This window comes from Marmota monax, unplaced genomic scaffold, assembly GCF_021218885.2.
Source record: "Marmota monax isolate L192 unplaced genomic scaffold, Marmota_monax_Labrador192_F-V1.1 WCK01_AAM20220418_F8-fsc00195, whole genome shotgun sequence".
In the NCBI taxonomy this organism is placed as follows: Eukaryota; Metazoa; Chordata; class Mammalia; order Rodentia; family Sciuridae; genus Marmota; species Marmota monax.
In genome coordinates, this window is record NW_026691979.1 from 2,151,739 (window position 1) to 2,175,004 (window position 23,266).

Here is a 23,266-nt window from a genome sequence, read left to right on the forward strand (position 1 = left end):
ATTCCTTATGACAAAAGAAATTGTAGCCGAGAAGGGCCAAGTTCCAGTTGGAATTTTATATGTCATGTATTATTTTTTATAAACAGCACAGTAAGTATTACAAAAATTACAAAAAGGATTAAAAGTTTTTTGTGCAAACTTTCATCAGGTACTTTTCAGACTAAAAGACCTGACATTTAATACCTTTCTGTAATAACTGAGGATTTTAACTAGGGGTGAATTTTTGGAGTCTTTGGGCTGGTCTGGGGTGGTGGTGTAAACAGTGAAGTAAGGTGAGTGGGGCTTCAGGCAGATTAGAGAGTAGCCGTGAGAGTGCCAAGTACAATCAGAAGGCCAATACATGCCTGAGAAAGGCGTCCACGTGGGGGGTCCAGAGGTGAGGCCAGGGCACCCCAACCACCTGGGGAGTGCAGAAGGAAGGCAGTGGTCCTGCTTGTGGTACTGGCTTGTTCAGCACTGCAGGGAAGGAGACTGACTCATTAAAAAAAAGAAAATGGAGATTTCTGAATTTTTCACATTATGGCACTAAAATATGACTAGGTAAGCATGTTTTTGCTATCAAAACAGTAATATGCAGAGTATGTATTAATTACTGAAAGAGGAAAGTTTACTTCCGAAGGAATGGTGACTGAATAAGCTCTCCTAACAAAGCAGACAGTGACTTAGAGACAGAGGCGACTCGAAAGCATTGGCGAGCATCAGCCAAAGCCAGGTTGTTTCTGTTGGTGTGCTCTTAGGTGGAGCCATGCACAGCCGGGCTCCTGGCTCCCTCTTCCTGCAGTACTGGGCCCCCAGGCAGGCCCATGAGGGCCTCAGGCTGTGGGCAGCCTCACAGGAAGGCCAGCGCACTGCACTCCCCATGCAGAGTGGGGTCTGAGGCAGACACGGGCGGCCTCATTTTGAGGGAACCCCAAGAAAAGTCAGCAGCCCAGTGCTCCCCTGTACTCTGACCCCAGAGGGGCAGCTTCTTCCCATCTAGCCTGTCCCAGGTGCCTCTGTCCAGCCCCCTGCTGCTGATCTCCTGGCACCTAAGGCACAGCAGGCAGCGCCAGGGAGACCCGGGCAAGCGGGAGCTGGACTCTGCCGTCCTCTGTGCCTGGGCACCACTCCCAACTCATATGATGTATGTCCAGTCTGAGGCCAAGCAGAGAAAGGCATCCTATGCAACAGGGCACTTCTGACTGGTACTTCTCCAAGCTCGTGCCACTGTTGCTGGGTGGGGCCCACGAAAGCAGCCCACAGCACTCCTGAGGCATGGTGGCGGCCCATGAGCCTGAGGTCCTGCTGTCAGCGTTACTAGGCAGCCCCAGTGTCTCTCCACTTCTTCAATCTGCACGACAGCATCGTGGTGGAGTAAACGCACCGTCTTCAGTAAAACACCTAGGACCTGTCTCACAGAAGAAAGGGTTAGTATGCCGTCAACTTATGGGCTCCCAGTGGGAGAGGCCAACCCCAGCAGACCTCACCCAACCTTGTGCCTGCCGCCGTTTCTCCCCAGTTCCCCCTGGCTGGGCCAGTCCTCAGTGACTACAGTTCTCTGCAGAGAATGTCACCTACAGCCACAGGCCATGGTGGGACACTGCGCGAGGTGAAGCTGGCCACCCTACCTTGGTCGATGTGCCCTTGACAGATGTTCTGTTGCCCTCTGGGGTTTGCATCTGTTTTCTGACAGGTGCCTGCTGGGCAGACATGTGACAGTCGTTCCCTGCTCAGACACCCACCCAGTCACTGGGTGTCCTCCCAAGCTAGGCATGGCAGCTACTGGAGACGTGCCAGGAGGTCAGGCAGGCACCACCCTGTGAGCCTGGAGCCAGTGACATCTCCTGCGGCAGGGGCATGAGGGTGGCTCTGTTAATAGTACCTGCCACTGTGGGTGCTGAGTGTCAGGCTCTTGCCCTCACCAGAGAATCAGTGCCTGAGAAGGGCTGTGGACCAGCGGAGGCCCTCTGCTATCCTTCCATCCCTTCTGCCACCTGAGGATCTGGCCTGTTCCCTCCGGGGACGTAGCCACAGTGCGAAAGGAGGCTGGGTCCCTATCTGACACTGAACCACAGCTTCTTGACCTTGGACTGCCAGCCTCCAGAACCAGGGCAATCAGTCTGGGATTGTGCTGTCATAGCAGCACAAGGACTGAGACCCACAGGAAGTGCCCACCAGGCTGGGCACCATACCCGAGTCGGCTGGTGCTGACGCACCCAGGAGCAGGCATGGCACGCAGGGGCCGTGTCACCATGCGTAACCACAGCGGCTCCCAGCCTGGAGCTCCCCGGCTGTGCAGTGGAGGCATCGGTACTTCCTGCAGGGCTGCCAGTCAGAGAAAGGGGGACATCACGAGACCCTTGGGTTGAGCTGAAGCATTGCCACCATGAGCAGAGCTACACCAGCTGGGCCACACTTTGGGGAGCGGTGGGACGCTGAGAGGAGCAGGCTTGGTGCTAGATGAGAAGGGGTGGTGGACAGGACAGTCCCCCTCCCTCCTTGTCCCACGTTCTGAGTCATTCAGGCTTCCTGGCCCATTTGGTTATCCAACTTTGAAAAAAAAAAAAACAAAACATGGACACCAAGAAATATTTCCTACCCACCGAGAAAGCACAGTGCCAAGGTGCGGCACCATGGCAAGCCAAAGAACCAGGCCAGCCCACGGAGTGCTTTCCTCCCACCGTCACCAGGGGAGATTAAAGGCCAACACTGCCCCATCGTGCAGTCTTTCAAGTGACTGCAGAACCCCTGACTGTTACCTGAAGCCTCCCAGGAAACGCCTGTTCCAACTCCACCAGAGGAAGCCTGAGGCATGAGGCATGGGTCTTGATGGTAGCCAGCGCAGCCACTGAGTGGGCTGGCAGGCTCACACCAGCAGGCTGCTCGCCAGCACTGCCAGTACCACGCCATGTGTCAGGTCCGCTCGTACGCTGGTGGGGGACAGGCACCGTGCGACCTGGAGGGTGCTACCATCCACGGGGCAACAGAGGCACAGGCTACTGGGTCCCAGCATTCCAAAGCCTTGTGCTCCTCACTGACAAGCCCCTACTCAGAAAGGAGCCACGCGTGCAGGACACCCCCTGAGTGGGTAGGCTGGCGGTCCCATCCACCAAGAAAGAGGGCGTCAAGTGTGGACCCCTGAGGAGGACAGACTCCCAGTGAAGTACAGACACCAGTTCAGCCCAGTGCTTGAAAGTGCTTCTCGAGCACATGAGGTTTGACTGTCACATTTGTTTCCAAGACAACATATCACCAGGTGTGCAAATACTACCTGGGTACAGCGTGGTAAAAGTCAGGTGCATTGGAGACCCCTTCTCAAGAGCTGGTTGCAGGTCCTGGTCAGTGAGGGAAGTTTACTTTAAGAGGTGGGAACTGACATTCATTCGGGTTCTGTAAACATCAGTCACTTTATTAAACTTCTGCCCAGTGGAAAACCACCAGCTTATGCTGGTTCCATGGGACAGGGCAGAACGGAGCAGCCATCAGGAGCAACAGGGTTCTTAGTTAAGGATCTTAGCAGGGACATAGCTTAAATACTTTTAGGATGAGATAAATAGGCATATATCTTGATCTAAATACAATCAATAAAGTTAAAGCACCAGTCATCAAAATACACTATCCCAAGAGTTCCATGGTGCAAACAAGCAGGGGTCACATGATTTTAAGAGCAATAAAAACATATTTTCTGCAAGCACTTATTCAAAGGTGCTTTGATAAAAATATACTTTCACTTTTAACTATGTACTTATGGGGAATAAAATGTTTGTTTGTAGGTCTGTCAACACTGCTAAGTTGGTGTGCAGATTCTACCTGGGTACAGTGTGGTAAAAGCCAGGTGCATTGGAGACCCCTTCTCAAGAGCTGGTTGCAGGTCTGCCCAGGGCCACTAGGGTCAACCACACATCTCAGGGAAGAAGTCCTCAATAACTTGCCTTAAAGTCCACAAATATCAATCAAGGATCCAGGGTCTGGCCTGGGTACCTACAGGCCACCATCAAGTAAAAACGGCTCTGAAATCCAGACACATCTGCTTGCTGAACACTTACCTTATTCTGTCAATTGAGAAATACAATGTCAATAAAAATCATTTAAAAATCTTTCTTGATTAAAAAAAAAAAGTGGAAGTTTTTATAACTTGCACTCCCGTCAGGGCAGGTGGCATCCTGGGTGGCAGTCTCCTACCCAGGGCCACCGCAACGGCTCCACTGCCACTAGGTGGTACCATTACACACCAGCTTTAAAAGGCCATACACTGGGACTTCCTTAGGCCAATCCTTTCCAACTAAAGGAAAATGTCTTTGGAATAATACACACCGAATGTGAGCCTGCGGCTAAGAGGAGTCAACGCAGCCCGGAGCACACCCGCTAGGAGCACCGCAACGAGCACTCCCCAGCCGGCAGTGTGCCTGCCACCAGGGCTCCTCCTCCGAGCTAACTGCCTGCAGGAACAAGCCAGAGGAGTCCAGGAAGTCACAGTGGCAAAGATCTGCTCCGGAAGGTGAAGGAGGCCTCGTAATACTCTGTGGCTACTTCAGAATTAATACTAGTGACTAGAAAGCCAGGGTTTCACTTAGCGCTACACAGATAGTCAAGACCTTATTTGTTACAAAAGTCACTGTTCTCGGAGCTGTGGAACCCATGTGCTGCATCCACAGACACAGTGGCCCACCTGGTCCCGACTACGGCCACTATGGCTTCTTCTTCTGCAGCACCTGACCATTGGTCCTCTCTGGCCGGCTGCTCTTGGTCTCAGGCTGTGCAAAGTTCCAATCCACTGGATTGAGAAGCTGCTGGGTCTTCTTGTGGGTCCAATATGGATTAATGATGAGTGTGAGCAGGGCCAGCCCAACAAGGAACAGTGCGAAATGAGGCAGGTACAGGCTGCTGACGAGGCGTCCCCAGTGCCAGAAGCACACCCACCACATGTGGTAGGTGAGGACCATGCGACAGTGAAACATGTGGATCATCAGCCACTGGTTGAGCTTCCAGAACAGCGTCTCGGACCAGCCGGCCTGCGGACCAACAAACGAGTGTCAGCATGCAGCCAGCCAGCCTGCTCACACCTAAGGAGGCCTCGTCCTCTGCCAGCAGCGGGCTTTCTGGCCAGGGCTCCGTGCTCCCTGCGTTTCACTCTCAGAGCACCTGGCTCTGAACCTGAGCGCCTGAGCCCTGGTGAGCCCTGCTGGCACCTCACCTGCCAGCCTTGTCACTCTTGATTTCTGCTCCCTGAAGCTTTGCTTTACCTTGAACTTGCACACATTGGGAAAATCAGCTCTGCTTATGTAGCAACAGCAGAAGATAGATGCCATCAAGCCCTGCACCTTGACTCAGGAAAAGAACCTTCTAGAACAGAGAAGCTCAGGGTAAAATGCAGGTCCTGGTTCACTTTTCTTTGTTTGTTTGGTACTGGGGATTGAACCCGGGGGGTACTACTGAGCCACACCCCCAATCCCCAGCCATTTTTATATTTTATTTAGAGACAGGGTCTTGTTTAGTTGCTTAGGGCCTTGCTAAGTTGCTGAGGTTGGCTTTGAACTTGTGATCCTCCTGCCTCAGCCTCCTGAGATGCTGGGATTACAGGCATGCACCTCCGCACCTGGCTCTGGTTCAATTCTTAATATTTCAACGTCATGAGTCCTTGGACACAGGCCAAAATGGACTTGCCTTAACTATGCTGAGTGACCACTGAAGCTAGTTCCAGCGTAACTACTGGGCCTGACCCATGAGACCAGGAACACAAGGGGCGGGGCCCTGCCTGATGCAGACCAAGGTACTTCCTGGCACCAGCTCCTTCCCAGGACTGGGATACTGTCCTGCACTTGCAAAAGGACATCAGCAGCAGGAGCAGCCACACCGGATGCAGGGCAAGCGAGAGAGACAGGCAGGGCCAACCTCTGAGACACGTCACTTCAACCTCCGCAGTCACTGAATCAACAAGACAGGTATGCTGCTCTCATGCTGGCCTGAAAGTGTGCACACCACACTGGCAAAAACCAGGGGACGGGATCAAGACACAAGGAATTATCTTGGTGATACACAGGAAAAATAGACAAAGAACTTATGTTTTATTCCAAACATTGTGAATGTGCCCCTGAAATAACCTCCTGAGAAGGCAGCAGATCAGACACACCTGCTCTTCCTCACACTAGACAATGCACAGGGAACCTGCATGTGGAGCAGCCTGGGCTTACATACCAGTGTGTGCACGTGGCCATAATCCTAGAGGTTTAGAGGCTGAGGCAGGGAGATCATGAGTTCAAAGCCACCCCTGGCAACATAGTGAGTACCTGTCTCAAAATAAAAATCTGAAAAAGGGCTGTGGCTCAGAGATTGGTTAAGTGTCTTGGGTTCAATTCACTTCTTTGGCATCTTGGGCTGTGGTGTGGAAGTTCGTGTCCCAAAGACCGAGTCCTGAGGCTCATTCATTACGGATTCTAACCACATCTAGACCCAGCCCTAGGCATGAGCCACCCTGTGAGCCTGGCAAGGCTACCTAAGTCAGGCTGGCCTCTTGTTTTGATTTATATCCTTTAGCCCTGTCAAGTCAGACTCAAAGATGGGAAATTCCAGGATCCGGACACCCCACTCTGCAACAATCCACGAGCTTTATTAGGAGCTCAAAAGAAGTTGGATGTTTTAAACACAGCCTTCACTTATAACACTTAGTATCTGAAACAGGACAGTAAAAAAGCAGAGCCCCGGGTCATACCGACCCTCAGCTGCATTAACTCAGGAGGCGCACTTCTGGGGTGGGTCTGCTGGCCATGTGCAGTCAACTGGAGGAGGGTAAGAAGTAAATGCTCGTCTCCGTCCTGCACAAACTGCACCCTCAACAGCAACCCCAACAGTCTCTCACTAGTGGTCACTCCACCTGTGACAGTGTCCCCGAGGTGCTGAGGGCTCCCGGGCTGGCCCCACCACACCTGAGGAGCAAGCACCTGCAGAAGCCCCTCGCTGGGAGGCAGGCCCTCCAGGAGGTGCAGGCCACTCCCGTCTCGGCTGGAGGGACAGGATGTGGGGAGCCCAGCCAGCCCCAGCCCTGACTTCCTGAGGAATGCAGACAGGAAGCCCTCCATGTCTGTCTGCCTTCCTCTCCTCTCCTTGCTATCCCCTTCCTTTCTCCTGTTTCTCCTCCCACATTTTTTTGGTGTGTTATTGTGAGATCTGCTGTGACACATCCGTCCATGCACACGTGACAATATAGTTGGCCAATATTACTCTCCAGCACGTCTCCTTCCCTCCTCGCCTCCCACTCCTTCCCCTTTTCCTCTATGGACCTCTCTTTGACCTTTAGGGGACACTCCCGCCTTTGTTTTCTCCATATGTAAGAGGAAACACATGACCCTTCACCTTGAGTTTGACTTATTTCACTTAACGTGATGGTCTTTAGTTCCACATTTTTCCTGAAAATGCCATAATTTCATTTTTCCTATGGCTGAATAAAACACAGTTGTGTATATACACCATATTTTCTTTTTCCATTCTTCCCTTGATGGCCACCTGGGCTGGTTCCATAGTTTGGCTATTGTGAATTGTGCTGCTATAAACATGGGTGTGCCTGTGTCACTAGAGTACAATGACTTTAATTCTTCAGGATAAATACCAAGAAGTAGGATAGCTGGATCATACGGTGGTTCCATGCCTACAGTTTTGAGAGGCCTCAAACCTCGCCCCTCAGGGATCCCTGCAGCTCCTCATTAGCCTTCTAATGGTGGGAACTGTTTGTCTCCAGTGGCTGCAGGGGACACTCGGTACTGTAGTCTGTGGTACCCACCTCATGCATCTTCACTGCACATGCCTCAGAAGGGGCCGTGACCCTGAGCACTCCTGTCACCTAAAGACATAACCAGCTATCGCCCAAATGGGGTCATGGCAAATGCAGGTCCTAGCACAAGGCTGGGCACACAGCTGGGTCTCCTATGACACAACAGGCCTACATCCAGTAGATCCTGAAGTACACAGCTGGTGCTGCACAAACGCTTGTCACACCAACTAGGTGACACACCATGCCATCACCCACTGGCTCTGAAGGCTGGAACAACATTTTTATACTCATTCATTTCCCTTCACAAAGCTTACCTACCACAGTGTTCTGATTGAGAAACGCTCCAAAATATGACCTATATGCCTGAATTATTAAACACTAGTGGTATTTCAAGTTCTGTATAAAATACTCCGTGAACAAGGTAATATATCATAAAAGATTGCAAGATTCTTACCAAAAAAATTGTCAAAAAGGATTTAACATGAAGATAATTTTGACACCAAAATGAGAATCCTCAGCATGTACAGAAGACACACATTAAAATATGCGTCTTCTAAACAAAAGGGAAGATCTGGGCAAGTCTCCACACTAGGGGCCAAGTCTGGCCACTTGTGAACACCCTGTGGCACCACGTGGCCTGGGGTCAGCATGGCCATCTGAGCCAGGGCGAGTGAGAACTAAAAAGCAATAAGGATATATGTGTACACATAGGTATTACTTCAAAATTTTTTTTAAGCATTGAAAGAAAAAAAAGCATGTTTTCAAAAAGAAAGCAAAGTATCTTAAGGAGCAATAAGTATGAAAAGCTTAAAATCAAGAAATCAATAATAAAATTGAAGCTAATAAAATTCGACTACATGAGCTTCTTCCTGCATGGGTGGGCTGTGGTCCTGCTGCCGATGGGTCCACAGTGCTCAGCCAGAGGTTAAATGTTCAAGGCACCTTGTCCAGCATCCTCTGCAGTAACCACCTCCCGTAGATATGCTTACCTTTAAGAGCATCCAGGAAATGCAGGTAAAGGGGGTACTCATCTCCAGCAGCAATGTGGTCATCGCTAGGTAGTGGCCAGCTCTGAGATTGATCGCTGAGCCTAGAAATCCAAGAAAGGCAAAGAGGTGGTGCACAACCAGGAACAAGTCAAAGGTACGGAAGAACATGTTGGACAGGTGAACGGCCACATTTTCAAAGAAGAAGAACCCTGTGGCTGTGGTGATGTGGAACCAGCACCAGTTTTGCTGGCCAAGCGCTTTGTCAGCTTGAAGCACAGGGTCCCACAGCAGAGCCCACAGGCCCGCAGCTGAGCTCTGGACACCAAAGACAGCCCGCGTGGCTGCCAGGTCCCAGAAGACCTTCTCTCTGGCCCCTAGAGAACGGTAAGTGGCGTTGAGGGAGGACGACAGCTGGTGGCAGGCCACAAAGACACCCAGGTAGAAGACAAAGCCTGCGACCACCAGTGTGGAGCGGATCTCCCAGGAAGCATAGTCCAGGTCAAAAACGCTGTTGGATGTGCCCCCTTCGCTCACAGGAGTCATTGTCCCAAACCATACACCAGAGTAGTCCTGGGGCCAAGGACGTCTGGGGGCTGCTGGGCCCTGTGCTGTGACTTGTGGAAGGAGACAGTGCAGCTCGCGCTGGGATCTTCATGTATCCGCCTTTGATCTGAAGAAGAGAATGCACCGTATGTTGACTTTACCGAAGGATGCATCATTGCCCCAGCAACACACACTCAGAAATACTTCTTTAATTCTGTCTCCTACTCCTATGCACTTACAAAGACCACAACACTGCACGATCACTCCCATGGGCAGTACAGGAGAGTGAGCAAAAATGAACTCTGGATGGAGCGGCACACCCGTAAATGTGAACGGGCAGGAACACTGGAACCCAATCGCACTGGACTGCACACTTCCTGCAGATTCCACAGTCAAATAAAGGCAGCCTGTCCATCAGGTAGATGAGTCACAGTCCACAGGAAGAACATCTAGGTTACCCTGTAATAGTTTTAAAGACTTTACTTCCAGAATCTGAGAGAACATTGTCTTGGTGCTCCAGTTTGTTTTGTGAAGCTGTGTATGAAGCTACACATGTCCTATTTCAAAAATTCACTTTCTCCTATTAACAGTGGCTGAAGGCAGAGGAGATACTCTGAACCATATCAATGTATTTATCTACTCAAAAAACACATTCATCTGGGTGTGGTGGTACATACCACTGATAACAACTACGGGGTGTGGGTGGGGCCAGAGGCAAGAGGACTGCAAGTTTGAAGCCAGTCTGGGCAATTTAGTGAAACCTTGTCTCCAAAGAAAATAAAAAGGGATGGTGCGTTGCTCAGCAGAGAGCACTTGCCAAGCATGTGAGGCCCTGGGTTCAACCCCCAGTACTGCAAACAAAAAAACAAGTTAAAATAAAGCAATAACTGTTATCTGCAGCAACGTAAAAGTCTAAGTTCATTCGTTCCCTGTACTTTCTATATTTCTGCTTTTTTACTACCATTTCCTATTCTAACTTAAGTCTGATAAACTTGGACATCACACAGTGCAGGCCCCACATTCCACTTCCAACAGACCCAAGAACTCCCTGCCTCCATGCTGGGAGGTAGCCATCTCATTTGTCCCACTGTCAACAGCAAGAGCTTGTTCTAGGAACCTGTGTTCCCATTCCTCATGTTATTTCCTTGGTTAAGGCACTGGTGGGGCTTCCCAAAGCCAGTGGGGTATGTCTGCCCAGGACCTACAGGAGTCTTCAGGAATAACCCACCTACCCCTCTGGACTCCATTCCCAACATCCCCTCATCTCACCCCATGCTAGAACCTTCCAGTTCTCCGAAACATCACATTCTCCTTGACTGGGCCTCTGAAGTGCTGAGACCCCCTGCTGCCTGCACTAAAGGCATTTGTTCCAGACATCTTCCAGGCTAGAGGAAGTGCCTCCACTGTAAGCTCCTGAAGCACCTTGTATTTTCTCCACTCCTACACCCCAAATGCACTCTAATGGCTCAATCCAACCTCCACCAGACAGGCTCTCTGAGGGCACAGCCCATACCTGCCTGTCCATTGTTTTATATTCTGCTGGCTGATGCAATGTCTGATACACAGCAGGTATTCCTGAAATATCTGCTGACTACACAGATTGTAAATTGTGCTCAAGTGGTCAAATTTACCTAAGATTGGACCTATTTTATGAAACTGGAAAAACCAGTCTCGGGTTTCTCAGAAGAAACCACTCTGCTTCCTGACCATGATGTCCTGAGCTGCTTTCCTCTGCCATAATATTCAACCTCACCTTGGACCCAAATCTATGGAGTCAGCTGTCTGTGGACTGAAACCTCTGAAACTGTGTGAAATAATTTTTTTCTTTCTCTAAAAGTGTTCTTGTCAGGGCTTTTGGTCACAGCAATGAAAAAGCTGACTGAAACAGAAATCGGTACATAGAGTGGGGTCCCTGTTGGGACCAACCTGACCATCTGGTTCAGAAGAATTTGGAGCTGATTTGTGGGGGGAAAATTTTTGAAAAGTTCAGCAGTGAAAACTGGAGAAGCTTTAGAATGTTGTAACTGGAGCTTAATGAGCCACTGATGGGAGGTCAAAAAACCAGAATGCAAACAGGACTATGGACAGTAAAGACTAGGCTCATGAGGGTTCATAAGAGGACTCTATTGGAAATTGGACTAGCAGGCATTTGTGTTATGTTCTGGCTTGGAAGTCATTTACATTTTGCCCATGTCCTGAGATTTTCTGTGAGCCTAAATTTAAAGGTGATGGACTTCTTAATGGGACACAGGAAATTTTGAGGCAGCACAGCAGTCAGGTAGTGGCATGGAGAGTGCTGGTAGCTTTTAACCAAGTTTACTGTGATGACCAGGAGCAGAACAGAAAAATTTCAAAAACTTGAAGTTTGGCCAGAAAACTGCAAGTAAAACTGTGTCCAAGGAAGGTATGGTTGGTAAAGTGATTAGGGCTACTAAAGAAATGCTAAATGCTTTACCCAGAACCATAGGAAAGATGGCTTGATGGCATCTCGGGAGTTGGCAAGACCATACCTATCTCAGGCTCAAGAATGTAACAGAATTCCATTGAGAGGAGACCATGGGGGCACTCTGCTTGAACAGAGGAGCCTAACAAGTTGTTTCACCAAGTACAGCTGCCCAGGCATTTAGAGGTTGGTGCAACTGTGGTCCCAGGAGGCTTGGCTACTGCTTGAGATGGTGTCAGACCTTGGCATAAATCACACGGTACTGGTTCTACAGGAATGCAGGATGGGTTAGGGGGTCATGAAGGCTTCCACTGAGAGGCCAGGAAAAGTATAGTAGAGTTGGAGTCCCTGTGGGTTGCCCCTGAGAGAGCAATACATGGAGATGTGAAAAGGAAGCCAAAGCTGCAGTAGAGACACCTCCACCCCAAGAGAGGCCAGTAATGTGAGACATAAGCCAACAAAAGTTGTAGGAATTAAAAAGAAAGAAGCCAACAGAGAAACCACAACCAGCAAGGTCATAAGGTAGAGCTACACCAGCCCTTTAGAGAGAACATCGTGAGGCCATGTGCCTCAGATGCTAGACATGGAGCTAGACTTGTTTGCCCAATTGGATTTCAGTCTTGCTTTGGTCCCATTTCTTCTTTCTAAACCCCTATTTCTCCCTTGTGGAATGGAAATGTTACTCTGTGCCATTATATATCCGATATAACTTGGACTTTTGGGTAATGCTGGAACCAGGACGGAATGTCGGATTTACACTGGGTGTCCCCCAATGCTTGTGTGTAAGTCCATGCACACAAGAAAGCTTAGAGGCAAAATGATTGAATTATGAGAGTTTTTAACCGAATCAGTGCATTAACTGGGGTGACTGTAGGCAGGTGGGGAGCAGCTGGAGGTGGGTCACTAGGGTGTGTCTTTGTGGTTTATATTTTTCCCCTGGTGAGTGAAGTTCTGTCTGCTGTTTGCCATGTCTTGAGTGGCTTTCCTCTGCCATGATATTCACTTGAGGCCCAGAGCTATGGAGTTGGCAGTCTATGGACTGAGACCTCTGAAACCATGAAGACCAAATAAACTTTTTCTTCTCTTAACAAGGAAAAACAAAACAAAACTGAAGGACCTGTGAAGCTACCTACTCTAGCCCTTTGTTTATAAAACAGGCACATGAAATTGGCCACCCACAGGAGCCTCTGCAGCAAGGATGCAGTCTGACCTGGCACTTCCTCAGGGTCAGGAGTGAAGAGTAGGATCCCCCCCTGGGGCTGTTCCCCAGTGCTCTGGGAGGGCCTCCAGATGACAACCATGAGTAGGCAGGCTGGCGCCACCAGGAGCACTACACTAGCCGTCTACGGCAATTCCTGGAAAAACATCCTAGGCCACACCCCTGATGACACCAAAAGCCCCAGCTCACATGAGCCCATGCCCACTGCGAGTTCTGGGGTTTATTACAAATGCCAGAAGAAACCCCTGGAACTATTAACTCCTGGATTTGAAGGTGGTCATATAGTCAGAGGCAAGACCCCAGAGACGTGTGTTCTTTCAACTTTAATACAGGTCATGTTGTGTGAACAAAACTCTTTGAGTTGGAGGAGAAAAGACCACTAGCACTCACATCTCTTCTGGAATTCAGATGGCTCCATGTTGTTCCACCCCTAGTACCTTCTTGGGGTATGTGGACTCTGATGGATGATGGCCAGAAGGCTATTCTGTCCCAAACCAACACTTCATGGCTCATGCCTCTGATTGTGTTATGGTAAGAATCCAGTGGACTTACACATCTCCAAATTTAACAATGAACCAAGAGACTGACCAGAGACCTTGGCCCTGGTGTGGTCTGTACTTTCTGACCCATTGACATTACAGGTGCAGACCTGCTTCAAGCCAAATCCAGAGCTGTGGGAGGAGACAAACCTTAATCAGACCCTTAATCTCAACACGGAACTGCAGCCCACTAAGAGTTATACTGCACAAAACTGAACTGCTGAAACATACTTATCCTAAAATGACTGCTTGTGCTTTTCCCTGAGTCAGTCATGAGATCGGGGCTACAGTTCCCATTCTGCCATGATTGCATCAACATGCTCTGGGCCAATCTACCCAGCTTCATGGGGCCTCTGCTTGGCATGGGTGGGTCCCCAATCCAAAAAGTTCTGCCTGCATCCACCTTGTGATGTGATGGGTACCAGTGCTGTTTCAGGAAGGTTCTGAGTAGGTCAGATTGGAAGGGACCCCAGGACACCAGCACTAGATCAAGAACAGCCCAGTCTAGTGGGTTCTCATCTTGGTTTTGCTAACCAAAAGCTAAAAAATAAGCTGGGCTACGCACAAGCCATAATCCCAGCTGCTCAGAAAGCTAAGGCAGGAAGATATCAAGTTCAAAGCTAGCCTGACAATTTAATGAGACTCTGTCTCAAGATTAAAAGTAGAGATAGAATGCTTGCCTAGCATACAGAAGGTCCTGAATTTGATCCCCAATACCACATACACACACAAAAAAAGAAGCTAATAAAATAAATTTCTCTCTTAACCACATTAAGCCCAAGTGTCTAAATATGAGAGGAAGAAATATACAGAAGTACAGATTAGTAACGGGCTGAAGCATCTACCATGTGCCAGGCACATTTGGCTGGTTCATTTAATTTTCAATTGCAGAGACGAAATGGTTCCCAGGTATTCTGGGCACCTTTTTGGAAACAGGACCATATCTAAAGGAAGAACTGCATACAGATCAAGCAGGCAGGCCAGAGTTGAGACCCAGCAGGCCCTGCGGGAAGGCCCAGGCAAGGTGCCAGTTACATACGGAAACAGCAGATCATGAACACCAGAGCATCGCCAATTCCCTCAGCTGATTCAGTGCTCAGACCTCCTGGTTATGCATGCCCCCTCAGCAGTGTGCAGAGAGCCCCTGGGCAAGCCTGTGCATTGGTCTCCCAGTGCCATTCAGCATCCTCCAGCTGAGAAGGCAGAAACTGCCTGAGTTGTACTCACCTGCCTGAGCCTGAGGGTAGAAGGCCAATGCCCACCACCTCCGCCCCTGCACTGCAGGGTCCCAGGATTAGCTGGTCAGCCTTCCCGAGAGTCCTGCAGAGCCCTGAAGCTGCTGTGAGACACCTCAGCGGGACAGCTGCAACTCATCCTGAGTCACCAGGTGGGAGCCCGAGAGGTTCTGTTGGGCCTTTGTCTGGTGGGCAGCACAGACGGCTAGGTGACAAGCTCTAGTTCTCCTTCTGCACATATTTCTACTCCCTGGCCTGACCACTTCCCTCTCACCTGAGGCAAAAAAGGCTGCTGGGGTCACCACTGTTCCCCTGCCTCCCATCAGCCCCGAGTGAGGCCTAAAGTGTGCTGCACAGCTGGCGTCACTGTGGCCTCTAGGGCTGCAACCAAGTCCTCCCGTTCTCTACTCAGCCCTTTGGCCTCACCGGTGGAGGCAGAGCTGGGAGAGAAGGGAGCCTGAAAGTGCTGCCACATCAGGACCAGCCTAAAGCCCCATCTCTGAGGATCTCTGCTTTCTTTGGGAAAACATTTCTCCAACCCTGTTCTTATTCTTTCTCTGATAAGGTTCAGCTGTTCTACTTCAGTGAATGTTGCATTTTAAAAAGTTTGAATACAAATTAATAAGAGTGCCAGTCCTAGGGGCTGGGGATGTGGCTCAAGCGGTAGCGCTCGCCTGGCATGTTTGCGGCCCGGGTTCGATCCTCAGCACCATGTACAAACAAAGATGTTGTGTCTGCCGAAAACTAAAAAATAAATATTAAAAAAAAATTCTCTCTCACTCTCTCTTAAAAAAAAAAAAAAAAAAAAAAAGAGAGAGTGCCAGTCCTGTGCTGCCATGTAACCAGGTAGCCTTGTCACCAGGAGCTGGGATACAGCAGTCACAGGACCTTTCATCTCTGCCTGCCCCTAATCTGAAGACAGCTCCTGCTCATGGAGGATGCCAGCATTTTGTGTTTAAGGTAGTTCATCCAAGCCAGTCGCAGTGGTGCACGCCTGTAATCCCAGCAGCTCGGGAGGCTGAGGCAGGAGGATAGTGAGTTCAAAGCCAGCCTCAGCAACCGTGAGGCACTAAGCAACTCAGCGAGACCCTGTCTCTAAATAAAAAACAAAATAGGGCTGGGGATGTGCTGTGCCCCTGAGTTCAATCCCCAGTAACCGTCCCCACCCCCTGCCAAAAAAAGTCGTTTATCCAAAACTTGGAAATGAAGTCAAAGAGGGAAAACTTTTTTGCCAAGCCAAATCACGGTTTCAGAAAACCTTCAGGATCTCTTGACTTTTAGGAAAACTAAACACACTTATCAACCACTGATCATGACCAGACAGTCACAATCTGCAACATCGGGGTTAACCTACAGAACACTGATAAGGTTAGTTAAGTTTCCTTTCCACCCAGGATGAAGAATAATCCCAAAGGCTGGGTTTCATTATACAGTGATACCAATTCTGTAACCAACCCAGCAACCATTTTTTGGTATTCCTTTTATTCACTCACTACAAAAATCCTACTTCTGCATATTATCTGTGAACTAGCATCGTCATCCTTGTAGGTCCTTTATTAATGAGCTAAATAACAATGGCATGAGCTGTTTGCATGAGAATTATACTTCTAATATTTTGAGAATCACACATGGGCAGTGGATAAAATATTTTTCCCAAAATCAAAAGAAATACATGCTATTTTAAAAATATAAACAAGCATGAAAACACAGAAATAAAACCTTGTAATCCTCCTACTTGGCTCTAAGCACTATTGCAAGTTTTTGCTACCTGTTGGGTCAATCTTTTTTCTAGATACACATTCCCCCCCCCCACCGGCTTTTCTTAAAAAAGGATAAAAGTATATAAGCTACCTGTTTCTTTTCTTTAGTGATGTGTTATCACATTTACCCTGCTAATCCTCTTCCAGGTACTTGTGTGTGGCTGCAGAGACCTATCTTAGGGATGTGCTCCCAATGCCCCAAGGTTTTACCAGTTTCTACCATAAAACATTCCCTAGTGAACCTCTCGGAGGCCACCCAGAGAACCTGCTGTTTTAGCTCTTTTCAAGGAGACTGAATGCTCAGGGAGATCTTCATAACAGAAAGGGCTTAGAAGAAGAGAGTCAGTTCATCACTGTTTCCATAGCAACTAGGGTCTGGGGGCCAGGGACAGCAGGCTAGTGCTGTTCCTGGAAGGTTCAAACTTTTCACAATTCCTGAAAAGTTTAAGTAAAATGCAAAATATGGAAAGGAGATAAGCAGTAAATGGATGGTGGCAGATCACACAGAAGGTGAAGTCAAACTGCTTCAGCAACTGCCACCTCTCCCCAGTCACTGGAGAGTCCACAAGGGCTCAGGTGGTCACCCCGAGGTGACTCAGCCAAGTCCCAACTCTGTCTCCTCCTCTCCTACTGGGACCTACCAGAGCCCTCCCACACGGTGGCGACCCAGCCCTCGGCGCCCCTCGCTGTCCCTTCGCACCCCGTGAAAACTGGCCCACAGCTCCCCTCGCTGTACCTCGAATCCCATGAGGACACAGCCCACGGCCCCCCTCGCTGTCCCTCCCACCCCACGGCGACCAGGCCCTCGGCGCCCCTCGCTGTCCCTCCCACCCCGTGAGGACACAGCCCTCGGCGCCCCTCGCTGTCCCTTCCACCCCACGGCGACCCGGCCCTCGGCGCCCCTCGCTGCCCCCTCGCACCCCGTGAGGACACGGCCCTCGGCGCCCCTCGCTGTCCTCCCACCCCGTGAGGACACGGCCCACGGCGCCCCTCGCTGTCCCTCCCACCCCGTGAGGACACGGCCCTCGGCGCCCCTCGCTGTCCCTCCCACCCCACGGCGACCCGGCCCTCGGCGCCCCTCGCTGCCCCCTCGCACCCCGTGAGGACACGGCCCTCGGCGCCCCTCGCTGTCCCTCCCACCCCGTGAGGACACGGCCCTCGGCGCCCCTCGCTGTCCCTCCCACCCCGTGAGGACACAGCCCACGGCGCCCCTCGCTGTCCTTTCCACCCCACGGCGACCCGGCCCTCGGCGCCCCTCGCTGCCCCCTCGCACCCCGTGAGGACACGGCCCTCGGCGCCCCTCGCTGTCCCTCCCACCCCGTGAGGACACGGCCCACGGCGCCCCTCGCTGTCCCTCCCACCCCGTGAGGACACGGCCCTCGGCGCCCCTCGCTGTCCCTCCCACCCCGTGAGGACACGGCCCTCGGCGCCCCTCGCTGTCCCTCCCACCCCGTGAGGACACAGCCCACGGCGCCCCTCGCTGTCCCTTCCACCCCACGGCGACCCGGCCCTCGGCGCCCCTCGCTGTCCCTCCCACCCCGTGAGGACACAGCCCACGGCGCCCCTCGCTGTCCCTCCCACCCCGTGAGGACACAGCCCACGGCGCCCCTCGCTGTCCCTCCCACCCCACGGCGACCCGGCCCTCGGCGCCCCTCGCTGCCCCCTCGCACCCCGTGAGGACACGGCCCTCGGCGCCCCTCGCTGTCCCTCCCACCCCGTGGCCACCTGGTCCAGCGCGCCCCTCGCTGTCCCTCCCGCCGCGCCGACCCCGCCCGCCGACCCGGCCCAGGTCCCAGCCCCGCCGCGGCGCAGGCCCGTCCGCGCCCCTCCGCGCTGGGCAGCGGGTCGACCACGCAGCGGCGGCCTTCCCGAGCCCCGACGCCCCGCACCACGGGCAGCTCCCCGCGCGGCGGCACCCGACCCAGCCGGCGCTCACCTGGCCACGGCCCCTCCGGCGCGCCCCCCGGGCCCGCGCCACCGACGCCGCCGTCGCGCGCTCACGCCCGCTGCCGCAACGGCGCACGCGCACGCGCACCGCGAGGGGGCGTGGCGACGGCGGGCCCCGCCCCGGGCGTTCCGCGGTTCCCGCCCGCGGCCGCCTTTCGCGTCCTGGGCGGGTAGCCGGATCCCGGGCGGCTCGCTGGAGGGGGTGGGTGGGGGAAGGTGTCCGGGGCGAGGTCTGCCTGTCTCCGTGCAGGGGCGTCTCCGGGGGCCGCGGGACCTACCCCCCACGGGACCCCCGGGGACCCCCTCACCCCGACCCACAAGATCCCGCCACGCAGACCCCTGCGGGGCCCTTGCCCACCCGGAAGCCCACGCACGCAGACCCCGCGAGGCCCTGCCCCGGGGAGCGCCTGGCCTCCGAGGGTCCTGGAGGCTGACGGGCTTGTGCAGAGGTGTAGGGGGGTGGAGGCACACCCACACGACATGTCCGACATGTCCGCTGGGAGAGAATAGCGTCCAGCCTGTCCCAGAAACTACCCAGAGTCAAGGACGTCCTGGGGCGACAGGTGACACCTGGGCCTGTGCAGCGTTTCCCTTAAGAAAAGGTGACATGAGAAGTGCGGAGCTGCTCTGTTAGTCCCAGTGAGGCTGGCCCTTGTGGCAGAAGTTCCTTAGAGGTGGCCAGGGCCTCTGCCTGCTGGCGTTCTGAAAAGAAGTGTGCCTGCACCACCCTCCTGTCCAGAGACTGGGCCTGGAGGCTGGCCTTGGGTGTCCTCCAATGGGGCCCTTTAGAGCAAAGACTGGCAGACTCTGGAGAACCCAGCCTACCACAGAGAAGGTGGCTCTGGAGTCAGACCTGAGGCAGCACAGCCTGCGGTGTGCACCTGCTTGCTTCTGCAGTGTGGATGCAAGACCGGCCAGGTGCTTTGGGATTTCTGGACCTATCCAGGGAGGGCAGGTGACCAGGAGCAGAGCCTTCCCTGAGGCCTTTTGTAGCTAGATGACTCTGTCACCGTCAGACACACTACAGTTCTGTTTGTCTTATTTATAAATAAAAATGTTGTGTGGTTGTTTTATTTATGTGTTATTTCAGTTATTTGATTTTCCTGTTTCTTCCTGCTAAAATGTGAAGCCTGAGAGTGGGACCCCAATTTTGCTCCCTCTGTCCCCAGGTCTAGAATACTACCTGGCACTTAACAGGTGATCAATAAGTGTTGAAAGAACAAATGAAATTAGGTGCTTTTCTATAACAAGAAATCTCCACCCACCCTGCCTGCCCCCACCCAAAGCCTGTTAGACGAGAATCCTTCAAAAATGTCTCCTGAGGCGAATTAAAAACAGGATGGACGCTGAGACTTGCTTTGCCCCCTTTCCTGCAGCATGTCAAAGACACCTGCCTTATCACCCTCAGGACTGTTCTGGGCATGAAATGAGTTTAAATCATGAGTGCAGCGTGAGCACGTCTCCAGCACCTGCTGAGAAAAGTTGGCATTCTCTTTCACCTCTGGTGGTTGCTCTGATATTTCTTCTAGGTTTACTGCTACCCTGCGTCTGTAGGTTTGTATGAAGACATAGTTGAGTGTGTGGGTGCTTGCTGCAGGCCAGCACCCAGGCCGGAGCCTTCCCTACTCCTCGGTCCATCCTCAGGGCGCTCTAAGGAGTGATGTTGGGACTGCCCTGCACCAGACCTGTGGCTTAGAAAGATGAGCCCTGACCTGCAGGTCGGGTCCTCAGCCTGCAGTTAACGATTGTAGGTAAAACCCAGGACACTCCAGTCGGACTTGAGGACTTTGGATGAAGTCCAGTCTATTCCTTCTCTCATCACCTGAGAAGCCCATGTTTACCACCTGGTCACTGGCCTCCACCCACCCATCTTGGTCACCTGTCCCTCTGCTGCTCCCTCCTACACATGGAACAACAGTAAGGACATTCCTGATGAGCTTACTATGCAAGACATGTAAACACTGGCCTTGCTTTGTTTGTTCAGGTATCACGGGGTCTGCGCAGGCACCCCCAGTGTCCGCTGAGGTCCAGGTGAGTGCAGCTGAACTTGAGAGACACCCACAAGTGGCATGTGACCAGTCTGGACCTTGAGATACTATTGCACTGGTAGTGTGGAAACAATTCACATGACCTTTTAAAGGAGGTGGCAATGAATACTTCATCGTTCCTTTCCTGATCACATAGGCAAAACGTGCTCATTGCAACGTTTGGTTGTTTCCTTAAGAAAGACAGACTTTTAAAAGACATTCGCAGACTGGTGGTGCGATTTCTCCTCTCCTGCCTATTTCTTTCTGCTGAACTCAGCAAATGAGTTTTCAGAGGAAGTACCTCAGGGTGAGAGAGGGAGAAGAGAATTCCCATGATTTTAGATCCAAGAGCAGGAGTTCATTCAGTGGGCCCCAGAGATGGTCCTGTTGCCCATCACAGGACTTCACACCAGTAGAACCCAGGCCAGCAGCAAGCCAGAGGCTGTGCAAAGCCAGTCCAACAGGTCAGCTTTCCACCTGCCTGTGGCAAAGACTCACCCTGGACTGACTCCAGGTGGGATTCCAGAGGCCCTCAAGGATACAGCTGTGGGCCAGTTTCAGCAGGAATCCTGCAGGATCCACTTAGTGAAAATCCGCCCCCCTTGATATCTGATTAAATTCCTCACCCACCCTCAGTATCTTCATCACTTAAGCTTCCTCAGCAGGAATCCTGTTGAGTCCACCCTGCAGGGGTTAACCCCTAAACTGGATGTTCCCTGCTCCTTGGCTGACTCCACCTACCCTGCATTCCAGTTGAGCCCACTGTCTCCCCTATGGCAAGACCCCACTGCAGTTGCCCATCACCATCCTCCCTCAGTCTGAATAAGGATCTTGAGTAATTTCTCTTTAACTGTAGAAAATTAAAGATTCCTACAAAGTAAAATCTCATCAGAGAAATCTGTGTCTTCCTGAAATCATATCTACACATGCAAGCACACTTGTGTCCATTTTTTTTTCCTAAAGCACATCTTTCTAAAAATGTTTGAGCCAAAAAAAAAAAAAACAAAAAAAAAAAACAGTGCCTAGGCTTGGATCCAAGAATACAGTAAAGGGCTCTGAGCTTTTTGACCTTGGAGGGTCTGCTTGGCCTTCCCGAGCTGCCCCTGTAACCAGAGTGGGCAGGTCTCTGGTGACATGATGGATGCTCTGTGATCCAAGTCTCTGCTGTTGGGGTGTCCACCACACCACTGTGGGCATGGCTGTTGCTGTGGAACATGATGTCCCTGAAGCTAAAGGTGGCACATGATAACCCTTCCACTTGGTGGGCCAGACTCAACAGCCCGCTCTACAAAATGCCCTGAGAAGCCTGTGCTGACCCAGGGCCACAAAGTCAGGCTGTGCTATATGGCCACCTCCTCCAGTCAGTACCTGGGGTTTGTCCTTGCCTGGAGATGGTTTTGCCTTTCACAATTGGGGGGAGAGCTGGGGAAGTGGTCCTCCTCTCCAGAGGGGAGACAGCATCAGATCAGCTCATGGCAGGAAAGCTCCATCCCAGAATGTCAGCAGTGCCCAGGTTGGGAAGCCCTCATCTGGGAAGAGGAAATGCCTCCAAGTCACTCCACTCCCCTCAGAGAGGGACACAAATGTTCTGGGTGGGACCCCGGTTCGAGGCAGGAACTCTAGGAGTGGGCACAGTGCTCCAGGTGGGAACCCCAGGACAGGGCACTGTGTGCTGGGTGGAGTAAATATCATCCGAGAAATCCTGACAATTACAACCCTTTGCATGATCCCAAGTGGGACTCGGGTGACCTAGAGGGTTTTACGAAAACTTTTTCTTGTTGCCTCTGTTTTGGGATAAAACCCAGTACCTCCCACAAGTACTCCTCTGCCGAGCCACATCCCCAACTATAAACAAAGTTCTTTTTTTCCCCCCAAAGTGGGGTCTTCCTATATTGCCCAGGCTAGCCTCAAACTCCTGGGCTCAAGTGATCCTCTTGCCTCAGCCTCCTGAGATCTTACTTAGGGCAACTTTAAGAAATGCTTATCTTCTTTCCTTAGATATAGATAACCACTTTGACATATTTTCCAACACAGTGACTAGTTTAGGAACAGATCTATAGGCTCAAAGACAGCTTGCCTTCCCCATCAACACAAAGGATAATGTGATGTGAATGGAATATACAGGCATATAAAAGAAATCTAGTGTTCAGAATGTCAGGGGAAGAGTTATAAAGTGGACAAATCCAGCAAATAACACACTGAATCAGTATATTTGTTAATTGACCAACAATGAAAACTTACCTAAGAGTTTTCTTTCCAGATTTTCCTCCTGGAGAATATTTGTAGACAATTACACTTGAAATGAAATGAAAAAGAAATTTGTAGACAAGGATGTGAAACTTGGGAACAGCTGCACAGGAACCATCAACAGGAAACAGGAAACACAACTGCCCAGATCTCATGAAGAGCGAGGCTCCAGATGTCCTCCCTGCCATCACATGGCCTGTCTTCTCACGGGGACCCAGGCAGGAGAGGTGGAGCAAACTGTGACCTAAATAATGACCCAGCAAGCACAGAGTTCATGAGCCATGAGGCTTGAGTCACTTGACATGAAGAGAGGAAGCAGTCCTCCCAAGAAGGAATGGGGTCACGATGCGTCCCACACGCTGGGCCACCTCTGGGTCCAGCCTCCAGCCTGTTGTTAGGCCTGTTACTGTGTGACTGGGTCCAGGTGAAGAGATGGACGGGGTGCACAGTGTGCAGAGGGCCCTGCCGTGGGCACGCAGCCCTCCCGGGGGTGTGACTCAGACGGAAGAGAGCCCAAGGCCACGTTCGACTGAGAGCTTCAGGTCCCCAGGAGAGTGCAGTGGGATGGCTTCA

At 51.7% G+C, this 23,266-nt stretch overlaps 1 protein-coding gene across 10 annotated transcripts; it reads right to left on the reverse strand.

Moving 5' to 3' along the window:
• Positions 1 to 36: 36 nt before the first annotated feature.
• Cln8 (CLN8 transmembrane ER and ERGIC protein) lies at positions 37 to 22,872 on the reverse strand. 10 transcript variants are annotated; one of them, XR_009227021.1, is made up of 5 exons: positions 22,688 to 22,872; positions 8,734 to 9,403; positions 4,294 to 4,991; positions 1,608 to 1,676; positions 37 to 1,387 (listed from the first exon to the last, which is right to left on the reverse strand). XR_009227021.1 is itself a non-coding variant. In XM_046446552.2 (3 exons), exons 2-3 carry the CDS (start codon positions 9,274 to 9,276, stop codon positions 4,668 to 4,670), a joined length of 867 nt encoding a protein of 288 aa, XP_046302508.1. In that variant the 5' UTR covers positions 9,277 to 9,403; positions 22,688 to 22,872; the 3' UTR covers positions 3,368 to 4,667. The 10 variants fall into 10 exon arrangements, 4 of the variants coding, with proteins under 4 accessions (XP_046302508.1, XP_046302499.1, XP_046302528.1 ...); XR_009227016.1 differs by having other exon boundaries at positions 1,608 to 3,314; XR_009227014.1 differs by having other exon boundaries at positions 1,608 to 3,314; positions 4,026 to 4,991.
• Between the last annotated feature and the right edge of the window lie 394 nt (positions 22,873 to 23,266).

Coding starts and splice junctions, on each gene's coding strand:
- Cln8 (XM_046446552.2), bottom strand. CDS start 9,276: ATGACTCCTGTGAGCGAAGGGGGCACATCCAACAGCGTTTTTGACCTG. Junction 4,992..8,733: donor TTTCCTGGATGCTCTTAAAG/GTAAGCATATCT, acceptor GTTGGTCCGCAG/GCCGGCTGGTCCGAGACGCT.